The sequence below is a fragment of the Dermacentor albipictus genome, unplaced genomic scaffold (assembly GCF_038994185.2).
Source record: "Dermacentor albipictus isolate Rhodes 1998 colony unplaced genomic scaffold, USDA_Dalb.pri_finalv2 scaffold_20, whole genome shotgun sequence".
In the NCBI taxonomy this organism is placed as follows: Eukaryota; Metazoa; Arthropoda; class Arachnida; order Ixodida; family Ixodidae; genus Dermacentor; species Dermacentor albipictus.
In genome coordinates this window covers 6,574,100-6,587,020 of record NW_027225574.1, presented here as the reverse complement: position 1 = coordinate 6,587,020, position 12,921 = coordinate 6,574,100, and the positions used below count along the sequence as shown (strand labels likewise).

General features: G+C 43.8%; 1 protein-coding gene across 1 annotated transcript; it reads left to right on the top strand.

Annotated features, from left to right (window-relative positions):
- The first annotated feature begins 10,884 nt into the window (after positions 1–10,884).
- Positions 10,885–11,415, top strand: LOC135920044 (uncharacterized). The gene has a single exon (XM_065454102.1). The coding sequence runs from the start codon at positions 10,885–10,887 to the stop codon at positions 11,413–11,415; it is 531 nt and encodes a 176-aa protein (XP_065310174.1).
- The last annotated feature ends 1,506 nt before the right edge of the window (positions 11,416–12,921 follow it).

Genomic DNA, 12,921 nt, shown 5'->3' with positions numbered 1-12,921 from the left:
TTTCAAGCAAACAAAAAATTAAGTAACCTCCTATTAACAAGGAGAGCGTTTGATTGGTCTGTTTAGACAACCCTACGGGTTACCACCCGTTGCTTGCGTCAGCGGTTACGCAAATTTGACGTCAGGAAATTGGAATAGAAACATATTGACATAGTTTTACGTTATGGGGCCCTATATGTCTGATTTTATGTCTCCTGTTGCGGTTTTGGAGCACGGTGTGAATCTGAAAGGCTGCTTATGTCTACAAACTCAGTGAATTGTTAAGCAGCGAGTTATGCAATAAGCATCGAATATAACGGCTGCTGTGTGGAATTACAATTGCAGGAGCGCTTTGCATACACTTATTGTTTTGGACATGCCTGTGCATTTGCTAATATGAGTTGGCGTTTCAGAGTTATGTCATATGAACAGCTAAATCACCTTTCCCCTGAGATTACAAGCGTAATGTGTGCATCTTGCTACTGCATGGCAGATCGAAATGTGTTTAGGCTTTAATATTTTAGTGGAGATATGAATTATCAAAATAAAACGTTGCTTTAATTCCGTTTCACCAGTTGTATGTCGTACACAAAACAAAGAGTTGGTCTGATAAACTAATAACTGCAGTCTAACTGCAACCTTTATATGCCTTCAAGAATGTAAAATGCTAGATTTCAAACTGCCGCACTAGTCCAGTCTCTCAAAAATGAACTCCATTGCGCACCTCATAAATGAAAATAAGTTCATGCCTTTTAGTAAGCTTACACGTGCTTTCGATGTGTCACAAGTGGTGTTTGCGACACACCAGACTAATGACAGACTTATGACGTCTCACAATAACCAATATTCTATTTATTAGCAGGAGTATTTTAACATTGGTGCTGGACGAGGATGAACTGTTGGTTACTTCCTTTTTTGTTTAAATCTAAAATGCAAGGTATTTTAGCAGTTGACTGTTGCAGTCATTTAGATCTTTCGCATGCGTTTCAGTAGCAAGACTAAGAGCTAAGACTTTCTTTTAGGGCCATAAAGTTGACTGTCTTTATGTTGTTTTACACCATCTCCTCGTGTTGACTTTTGCGCACAATATTTTTCAGGCACCAGCTTTATTTTATTTTTTTTATTTTTTGATACTGTCAACCCCGTTCTTGGGGTCATTACAGGGAGGGTTATGTGTCAAGAATACATGATACATAGTTTACTTTCTATGCAACATACAATTTCACTGGCGCTTTTGGTAGTTAACAGCAACAACGAGCAAAAAAAAGGAGCAAAGTACAGTAGTTATACAAAGAAAAGTAAAAAAAATTCTCGTAGTAAAAATTCAGTATACATCCTCGCAACAGAAAGTATCTAATGCATCTTCAAATTCGGCAGAGCCCTCGTTGCTCACAACTGCATTAGGCAATCTGTTCCACATTTCAATCGTGTCAGGAAAAAAGGAGAAACGAAAAGCATCAGTACGTGTTAGATAAGGTTGAATAGATATTGTTGAGACGATCGCATCTCCTTCCTGGAGGCTGTATATATAGATCCTTGTTTATTTTTGTTCACCCACTCATGATTTTAAAAAGAAACGTTAGCCTATGCTTACGTCTGCGTTTCTCCAGAGGCTCTAGTTCACAAGACTTTAGCAAGGCTGTAACAGACTCCATGCGTCGGTATTTTCCACATATGAAACGGACTGCCAATCTTTGTATTCTTTCTATTTTTGCTTTCAGGACTTTCTAATGAGGGGACCACACAACACAAGCGTGCTCCAAGACTGGTGGTACAAATGTTTTGTAGCCAGTTAATTTCACGTCCCGTGTAGTGCATTCCAGTTTTTTCTTTAAAAAGTATAGTTTTTGGTTTGCCTTGGAACATATATTATCTATGTGTGAATGCCATTGCAATGTGTGCATAATACTGACTCCTAAGTATTTGAAAGGAGCTGCATTATTCAGAGGATGGTTACCGATGTGGTATATGAAGGAAAGTTCGCTCCTACTTGAGGGAATATGCGTAAATGTTGTTTTGCTATAGTTTATTTCCATGTGCCATTTTAAACACCACTCGTCTAAGGCCTGTAAAGTTCTGTTCAGATTAATTTGGTCACCTTCGCAACCTATTGGGGAATAAATCAAACAATCAACGACAAAAAGTTTCATTTTAACAGGCGGTTCAACTAGTGCGCCGATATCAATAACAAACAACAAGAACAGTATTGGTCCCAAAACAGAACCTTGGGGAACCCCAGAGTACACACGCAATGGATTTGAAATGCAATCCTCAATCCTTGCAGACTGTTGACGCATAGATAAATAGACCTCTATCTATTGTATTACTTCTTTACCTATTCCTATTTTATCGAGCTTAAAAAGCAATTTACGGTGAGAAACCTTACCGAAATCTTTCCTAAAATCAACACTTATGACGTCTGTTTGTAGGTGTGCATCCATGTTCAAGTAAAAATCATGGAGTGTTTCTGTTAACTGTGTCACCGTAGAAAGACCACTCCTAAATTCGTGCTGGATTGTGCAAAGTAACTCGTTAGTGTCAAGAAAACAAATATTATGTTTTGCAATAACGTGTTCTAGAGCCTTGCAGCAAACTGACGTCAAGGATATGGGTCGGTAATAGTTTACTTGCGTACAGTTGCCATATTTAAAAACAGGGATTACTATTGCATTGCGCCAGTCTTGTGGAAGTGACTGAGATTCAATTGACTTCGCAAATATTATCTCTAAGTAAGAGGAAACCCAGTCGGCAAATCGTTTCAAAAATTCAGTTGGTAGACCATCCGGTCCGCTTCCCTTCTTCGCGTCTACTTAAAGCAGCAATTGTAAAACACCTTCCCGTCTGATAATAACTGGTTCCATTGCGATCCTCATTTCACCGTTCATGTATTCGCCTATCTTATCACCTCTGTCTGTTTTATAAACTGACTGAAAGAAGCGATTGAAAGTATCAGTTAAGTCTTCAACTCGTGTCAGGACATTTCCTTCATGTTCGATCTGTTCAATCTTTTCCTTTCTTTCACTCAAGTAACGCCACAATTTGTGTGGTGAACTTTTAAGAAAGTTGGCAAGCGTGTGATAAAAGAACTGTTTTTTCGATTTCACAAGAGCTTCTTTCATCTCAATTTTATAGCTGCAAATTCCATCGTTCTCACTTTCTGTTTTCATAGTCTTTTAATTTTCCGTTTCATATGGATAATGCTGCGTGTTATCCAGGGGTTTCGTTTGCGCGTTTTCTTAATACGAGTTGGAACAAAGCGCTCGACGCAAGTTGTGATGCTACTTTTAAATCTTTGCCACAGTTGCTCCACAGACTCGCACTTCGATTCCTGCTCGAAGTAGCTAAACAGCAATTCTAAAAAAATCGACGATGGCAGTGTCATCTGCTTTTTTAAAGTCTTTTACTGGAAGAAACGGTCTTCCCACACTGCACACACTGTTCTGTATGTTTAAAGACAACATTTTATGGTCTGATATGCCTTCCAATATATCTAATGCATAATCTATTGTGTTGTGCGATAGAAAAACAAGATATAATATTGACTTTGACTTTTCTGTAACCCTAGTTCGTTCTTGCACAATTTGTTCCAAGCCATATGACAAAATTTTATTTCCAAGAGCTTCTCTGAGCTAACTGTTCCTGTCTCGCCGGGCAATAAACCTTGGCAGGTAATGTGCGGCAAATTAAAGCCTCCAGCCATTATAAGCCTCGTGTTCCTGTTATGGTCAACCAAGAATTCACTTAGCAGATCCAGAAACGCTGGTGAAGTTGCAGGTGGTCTGTATACTACGACAATGAGGTACATCTTGTTTTCGAATGTAAGCTTACACCATACACTTTCGGGAACATTACATTCAATCGGGAACATTACATTCATTACATTCAAGCTCAGACGGAATTTTTAACTATGATGGTAGCACCACCACCTCGTGAATCTCTGTCCCACCTGAAGAATTTGTACCCGGAAGGAACAATGCAATCACTGCGTATTCCCTCACGCAGCCATGTTTCTGTAAGTAATATTACATGTGGACTATGCGCCAGTAGAATATATTGTAGCTCTGTCACTTTATTAACGATGCTACGACTATTTTGCACAAGAATTCGTAGCTATGAGTGGGGTGGTTGTCTTGAACTGCTGGCAGAACTATCCGAGTCAAAGGATTCATGCCAGTCATGCGCACTTTCTGTTGGAGTTGTTTCGTCTTTAACGATCCTGTCACTCCGGCTTTTATAGAGACGCCGTTCATTTTGCTCTTGATCCCAAACAAACATGCGTCCATTTATCTTTAGTTTATCATTCATTATAACGCAAGAAGGCAGCTCCAAGGACACAAGGATCTGAAAGAGCCAGTGCAGCGTGACTTCACGTAGTGCATAGGAGCCAATGCCAAAAAATCAAAATACATTGCCATGCAATTTGGACAAGAAAACTAGCATGTGGTTATATCAGGTGTACTATTTGACAACAACATGTCAACAAAATCAAGATACGGCATGTTACACCAAGATGAAAATTCTCAGGTGCTCTAGGCAGGCATCTTCACATGGTATATTTATGTAATGCCTCTGATGGGAAAGTCAAGATAAGTGTGCTCTCTGGAGACAAACACATCTCAGCAAGTGTCATTGAAAAGTTAGAAATGTGAAAAAAAAACACTGATCATTTTTGTGAGGAGTGACTCCTTTTGTCTTGCCGGTCAACAGATACATCCATTTGATAAAAAATTGTAGTACAATGAAATTGCATATTTGCTTAGTGTCATAATACATACTTGCAATGAGCATAGTGCCTGTGTTCAATATAAAAAGCAACAGCTCATGCTTGGTTAGGTGCTTACATACATTTAACAGCATGTGAATGACAGACAGACAGACAAAGAACTTTAATGACAAGGTCCTGAGAAGCTTTGCCCTAGGGCAGAGCTGCGGGCCGCTCCCACGTGGGCAAGGGTGCACGTGAATGCAAAGGTGCAAATAGAAACCACTCTCATTCTGGGTCTTCAATGCTGACATGAAGCACAAATTTTCATGTCTTCGCTTTTATCTCTTTTTTACACCTAATTTTAGAAGTATGGTTTCGTTTTAGGTTCCAGAAGGGGGTAGTATTGGGGGAAGAGAATCCCATGTTTAAGAAGTCATTATTGTTTACGTGCATGCTCACGAGACCAGTTCTTTAGAACCATTCGAGCCTCCCAAAGCGAAAGCAAGGAGCACTTAATGCCTTTAACTGTGTACACCGTGGGGCACACCTTACGTCTTAAAAGCCGGAGAGTTACATGGAATTGAAAATTATTTAAAAAATGTAAAATTGTGGTTCCTCCTGTGAAGTAGTCATGATAGCTTCTGGCAGGTATTTGATATTTTGATTGTGGTGAATCAATCTACTTGCCGACCAAGTACGCTAGTGGAGGTAGAGATGCGTTCAATGCAAAGAACTGAGACCGTCTGAGTAGGACACTTGTTCATCAATAGGGGGATCTGAACATATAGTGTTGAGCAAAAGCCCCTTAGTTTCGTGGCTTCAGTAGACAAAATTTTTATAAGGCAAAATAAAATCGAAGCATTTTTCCACATGGTAAATTTCTGGACATGAGATAGAGTGCACAGTGAGGCGACGTATTAATCTTACCAGACACATATGTACTTGTTTTAAGACGAAGATTCTGTGAAGTGGGATAATTTTTCTTACTTTAGCGCATCTTAACCACTTCAGCAGAAAAAAGCTTTGGTATCAGGTAGTTCGTTCTTCGTATATGCATAGTCGCATGCAAAATCACCGCGCACGGAAGGGATACGTCAAACAGGATGGTGCTATTCTCCATTTATGATGTGCTTCTTTGTTTGTCTTTTTCCCACACTTCCCTGCCTGTACTTATGCTTGTGTCGCCGTTGATGTGTCATATTCATCACATCTGATTTTTGGTTCACAGCTGAAGCCATGCTCTATTTGCTTAGATTGAATATTCAACAAATCACAATAATTGATCATGTAATTATGCAAGCTGCTCCTCATAAGTAATTCTTACCGTAATTGCAATGAAAAGCTACCATATATGACAAGAAATTTGATGCGCAAGATTTTGGTGCCAATGCTCCTTGCAGTGTTATACTGATTTGCTACACAGAAGATAACATTGTAAATTTAATTTTATGTATTTGTGACAAAGTGCAACAGATGAATCCTGTATTGGTTTGGGTCGGGCATGATATAGATGGTAGCTTGCCCATGCCGTCATCCAACTCATCCTCGCTGAGGACGTTGTTGAAGAGAGAGACTTGTTCTCATCGAGAACGAGGAACATGGGATTTATTTACAGTATCTACGTGAGAGCGTTACAGTTCATCAGTCTAGCATGACTGAAACAGAATGCACATTCAGAAGCCACGCCACGGCTGCTTATAAACACTATGTCCTCCCTAGATCCTTAGGGAGGAAAAATGGCTGTTCAACCGTCGACCAATTCGCACCGTGCAAAGTCATCGTAACCGACCCGCCATTGAGGGGCAGGGTTTACACACTCACTCCCGCACAGGTTTCCCTAGCCACACCGAGGTGAGTGGGTTCTCGCAGACATGAGTCTTGCACTGAGCAGGCGCCTATTGGTCCCAGAGTTGACTCCGCAGACAGTGGCCGCCGCGTCTTTTCATTGACTGACGACTTCTAAGACTCGTGAGACGGCGCCGCAAAACACCTTCTTCCAAGAGTTCCGCCGCTTCAAACATACTGTGACGGGGACGGCGAATCCACTAACGGTATTGGTCCGCCGACCGCGCCTAGACATGGTGGCGCCGATGGGCAGGGGACTGTCGTATTGTCGTCCTTAGAAAGCGAGTCGCCACAGTAGACATGGTGGCGCCGTTCTGTTGGGGACTGTCGCTTCACTGAAGATCGCCAGCCTCCCCAGGTCCAACGTAACAATCCCAACAGTACCAGGAAACTACTTTTGTGAGGAAGCTAACCGACTAGGAAATATGATACGCCTCATTACCGCTTTGAGACCGGGCAGGATATTGCTGCAGAACAACAATAAGACAAGCTTAGAAAATGCGTGCAGCGCATACATGATTAACTTTATGTGAAATATAAGCAAAGCTAGCTAGACCTGCTGCCTCACATGAAGATATACATTTCTAAATGCACTGCACTTTCAGTCAGGAACATACATGCGCTGTACAGAACTTTATCAAATGAGCTGCTGTCTTAGAATATGGCACATAAAAAAAGTTTCTTGCACAATTTATCTACATTACCAGCCCCAGGCTTATCAGTTCATCTGTTAACCTCTGCCATGTAAGTGCACGCGTTTTGCGCCGGAAATGCGTCTGCTGGCCAGTAATGTGGCGCATGTTTCTCTTCGATCATAGTGTCAATACTTTGGGATGATGATGATGATGATGATGATGATGATGATGATGATGAAAAACTTTATTTACCCCTCTTTAAAGGGAAGGGGGCAATGATATAGAGGATGGGGGAGAAACTGCTTTGTGTGTTTGCACACGTGTGTTCTATGTTTAACATTCCTTTGGATACTTTATTTTTAAAAAGAAGGTGCCAATTGAAATTAAAGGATATTTCTACACTGTAATACTGATGACACTTTAGAGAATATGCTTATGTTTCATTACAAGATGCGTTCTAAAGTTCATTGGCATCATTGTAATCTGCTTTCATGCGTTTGTCAGTATGTTTCTCAAGGTATTATTTAGTTTCTCTTGTAACTGATCAATAAAGTTTTTGCCCTTGTTAGAAAGAAAATTTTCATTTGAGTAACTCGGCGACTACAGATTACATCCCATTCAGCAAGCATAAATGCAGGAGCTGCTTATAAAGGAATCAAATATTCCCCACTGTAAGTATTCCGAATCCGTTCTAACGTGATCATGGATCTACATTGTGCTTTCACACTATTGGGAAGAGTACTAGCATTCTATTCTGAAGCAGTACAAGCCCTCTGTTTGGGGGAGTTGCAACACTCGGCTTGGAGAAGTAGAAGTACTCGGTTTGGGGGAGCAGAATCACTCGGTCTGCTAAAGTACTATTACTCCTGCGGTCAGAGTATTGACACTCTGCGGAAGAGTACTAGCACTCCCTTGCGTTGGAGTAGCAGAACTCTGTGAGGAGGAGTTGTCCTCGCTCTCAAAGAGGGTCGATCTACCCTCGAAAAGAGAGTGAAATATGGGACAAGCAGATACTCCCTTAAAGAGAAGCTGAAACGGTTTTCAATTTCCATGAATTGCTGAGATTGGGAAGAACAGACCTAATAATTTAGGGTTCCGAAATTTTTTTCTTCGTATCGTTAATATAAGGGGCGGAAATCGCTTTCTAAATCACCCCCGCGGACACGCCCCCATCGCTTCCAGGAGCGCCGGGTGAGGTGGTTGCCAGAGGAGAGAACTGGTGAGAGTGACGTCGCTCGCGGAGACCGAGCTGCGGGACCGGCGCGCTGGCATGTGCTGGCATGCCTCTTTCCGTCCTACGCTTTGCTGAACGACGCTACGAGAGATTTGCCGCCACCGCCACCGCTCACGTTTGTTTTCTTTTGCGATTTTCGTAAACTGTTCTTTCCTTCTGTGCTGCGTGAGTGCCTACAGCCAAGGGCGTCCAACATGCCCTCCTTCTGTGCAGCATTCGGCTGCGCAAACACAGACGGGCGAGACGATGTGGTGTTTCGCAGGTTCCCGAAGGACAAGAAGCTTGCAGCGCAGTGCGGTTAGGAGAGATAAGTTCGTACCGACGAAATCAACTGTGCTGTGCTCAGACGATTTCCGCGATAGCCGGATAGCCTTGCGACAGATACGGAAACGCGTTGTTGCTAGCGTTGCTATACTCCGTTCAATGCATCAGGTGCAACGCTGTGGAGGCTTGAGATACTTCTTGCAGTGGCTGCGTTCTCACTTAGAAAAAGTTCGGTGTTTCTTGACCTGATTTTTGAGAAAGTTTTTCATTATAAGCTCAGTTCTGAATGAAAAAAAAAAGAATTTACCCATAGAAACAATCCGTGTACTTCTACGGCTATACTAACACTTCTTTTAAATCAATTTTCTTTTCGGCATTTTTAATTGCAGCCCGTCGCGGCAGCTTCACGTGCATGCTCGCGCGAGCAAACGCCGCTGGCACGCTGCGAAGCATAGACGGAAACGCGCGCAGTAATAAATTTTGGTGACCGGACTTCGTGCGTAGCTTCCACAGCGTTGCACCTGAGGTATGAAATGGAGTATAGGCTTGCCTATGGACATTCGACGTAGGGTTGCAGTTGTCGTGTTTACCACACGGCGGTGCTAAAACTGCCTAATATCTTTATGTCAACACTAGCATGGAGCACGCATAACGATTCTTGATTGAGCCACAATCGCAAAGTCGTCGAACCATAGTATGAATATTGCACATATAATACCTCTGGCCATCTCTGGATGTGTATGATAAGCAACTTCCATGACTGTACCTCGCAGCACTGCATGTGCGTGCTTTGAAATGCGGCACTTGTGTTCGCGATCGTGTATCAACACTCAAAAAACCACGGGACTTTAGACAAGCAGCGGCAAGGTGCTTGACATCGCGGTATCGCACCCGTGTTTACAATCTAATGAGAAGTTAGTGCTTCAGCATTCTTCCAGCAGCAAGTTCCCAGTGACACTTTAGCGCATTTTTTCTCCCGTCATCGGAACGTGCAGCTATATGAAAAAAACAACAACATGCGTACCAGCTAGGATTTCCGACGCGCGAGAACGTGCACACATCGCTCTCGCTTTTGGCACACTCAACATCGTCGTTGCCGCCATTGCCGCCGTCGTTTTCCGTATCGGCTGTCGGTTCGAACATGTACGGCGAAAATACAAGCTGTCCGAGACAGCGAGAACGTTCCATAATGCTCACAACTCAGCTATGAAGCCATAACAGAACAGCGTGCTACGCTCTGAAACGGCGGTGCCGACCGGCGACTGCCGCGAATGACGTCACAGCGGCCCCTACCAATCACGGGCAACAGCGGCGTTCGCGCGATACACTGAGGTGCTGGTGCGCATTTTTATGAAAAAAACAGCCGCTTGCGCTTGTTTCCGCCCTTTTAGAACCAGATATTCGTGTTCAGGGGACTCAAAACTGTAGAAAGCCGCAGAGAACTCATTTTTTTCAAAAACTGTTTCAGCTTCCCTTTAAAGAGAGTGCCCGGAACTCTCTTTGTTTCTTTAGTGTAGGTGCATCCATATGTCCGGCGACAACGAACGCAAACGACACATGGTGAAAACGTTCGAGTCCAACAAGGGCAAAGTACATTCACGGGACATCAATCTCAACCCAGCCGCACAGTCTGTACGCGAAAGCGGAAGCAAGACGCATTGACCACTTTCATGTACTAGCGCACCAACGTACATTGAAAACGAAGAATCTGTAGTTTTCAATGTACGCGCTAGTATGCTAGTGTTTTCGGCGCCGAGCAAGCTGGCTAGGTTGTGCAAAAGCATCGCAGTAGAGAAGACAGATGCGAGTAGCGGCTGTGGGAAAAAAGCGCACCACTTTTTGTCATAAAAAGTGTGCATCTTGGGTGGTGCATCAAGTACCTCTCTCATGTGGACTGTCCTACATTGGCCTTCTTTTTTTTTTTTCGCAAGATGAAGCGCCAACAGAAACAGCACACCACTGAAGAAACAAACAATAACAGTTGCAAGTAGCGCCTTGTCCTGTTATTCTTTGTTTCTGCATTGGTCTGCTGTTTCTGTTGGCGCTTCATCTTTTGAAAGTTATTTACCGACTAGCGTGGAGAACACGATCTCGGTGATGCTCGGTGTCAGCGAAAGCCCATATTTTAAGGTGATGGGGAGGTCAAAGCTTCGCAATTTCGGGTGGCAAACTGTCGACATCCTGGCAAAACCGCCCACGAAATGCGGAGAAGACGCAGCACGATGTATGACAGCTTCACGTTGGGTGCGCTGAGGTCATATGTGCACGATTTATTTCGCCGCAACGAGATACCAACGGTCGGGAAGATAACTAACGAGTTCCCGAAGCGTATGGATCTCCCATCATTTGTGCGTCACCTGCTTGCAGAAATAGGCTTCAGGCCCGAGAAGCGGAGCCGCAACTCGCTGCTTATTGACCAGGAAGACATCGCCGAGTGGCGGAATCACTACCTTCGTGACATGGAGCGCTACGTGGCAGAAGGCCGAAAGATATTCTTCCTGGACGAGGCATGGCTGATGGTGGTACACACTCGGACGATCATGTGGACAGACTCCGTGCTGCAGAAGCGCGGACGCCTGTTCACTCGAGCATATGGCCTGTCGACGGGTCTGAAAAAACCTTCAGGGAAAGGCCTGTGCCTGATCATGACGCATGTCGGTAGCGAAAGTCGCTTCGTCGACGACTGTTTGAATGTATTCCGAGGCCGAAAAACAGGTGACTACCATGAAGAAATGGACGAAATGGCTTCGTGAAATGGTTCAATGTCGTCATGCAGAAGTTGCCAGCTGGTAGCGTCATTGTTACGGACAATGCACCTTACCATACCTACGGAGGAGAGAAATTGCCGACGATGGCCTGGAAGAAGTAAACAAAAATACAGGAGTAGCTCAAAAACAAGACCATCGCCTACAGTGAAAGGATGGCGAAGAAGCAACTTCTTCAACTGGTCACATCTGTAAAGTCGCACTTTCGGAGCTACATCGTAGACAACACGATAGAAAGGGCCAGCTGCATTGTACTTAGGCTCCCGGTGTAGCACTACTAATTTCATCCCATTGAGCGCAGGCGAGCAACGGTCAAAAATGGCATGGCTGTGGACAACAGATTTCAAGTCTCCACGGTCGAGGACATCATGGGGGAGACCATCGTGAACGTAACGGCGCAATGCTGGAGGAAAAGCACTCAGTACGGTATGGACCTGGAGACAAAGTTCAGAACTGACATGCCTGGGAGTGACCATATCCAACACATCGTCATCCAAGTTGGTGAAGATGAGACTGAAGAGAGTGACTCTGACTGCGAGCAGTCCGGCATTGATCTACTCCACGAAGCACAACGGCTTCTTATTAATGTAATAACAGCCCTTGTTAGGGCTACCGAAATTTTGCTGGTAGGAACGCAATGCCCGAGCATCCACCCGGTGACCTCTACAATAAATAGGCAGTTAATTTGATGGCATATACCTTTGAATGGAAGCTCAATTCTGAACAAGCGAAGTCCTGCACAATCTTGCTCAATTTAAGTACTGGCATGGAAATATGAAATATTCCTAAATGCTGGCAAATCCGAATGTAAATAGAATTATTTACCCTGAATAACTTTGTGGGGCCCAAACGGCTCGTTAGGGCAGACACCGGCGAGCTTGACAGGACCAATGGTGAAATAGGAGTAGTGAACGCGAAATTGACAGCCAGTGTTAGCAGCCTACACTGGAAAGGCCCAGTTAACAGTGATGTCGTAGCTAAAGCCCCTCCATCCATGCGCCAGTACCGCTTTGGCTAAGTTGCGCCAACCTTTGATGTGTGCGCTGTTCTCTGATTCGTCGCTCATACCAGTTGCGCTTCCGCAATTTCCATTTCCGTTCGTTTGGCTTCCGGGATTTCGGTTCCTGAATTTTTGCTTGCTCCATGCTCGCACCTCAATCCAGCAATGACATCACTTGTTCCTAAAACTGGAAGTTGGAACTACATAAGTTCCGCTTGCTGCCGGAAGCTGAGGGGGTGAGCGAGGAAGAAGCGTGGAGGAGGGGGGTAGGTTGGCGGTACTGAACCTGGTAGGTGAAAACGTGGATGGAGTGGCTTTAGTCGTAGCTATTGTTGGTGAAATCGCAGTAGTCAACACGAAATGACCACCACTGCTAGCAGCTTGCACGCCAAAGCACATTCATGTGGTTGGATTGTTTATTTTTGGTTGTATGGCTCAGGCCAGTAATGCAAATATGAAAATAATTATAAAAGACAATTAGATTATAGAGGCCT

Coding starts and splice junctions, on each gene's coding strand:
- LOC135920044 (XM_065454102.1), top strand. CDS start 10,885: ATGTATGACAGCTTCACGTTGGGTGCGCTGAGGTCATATGTGCACGAT.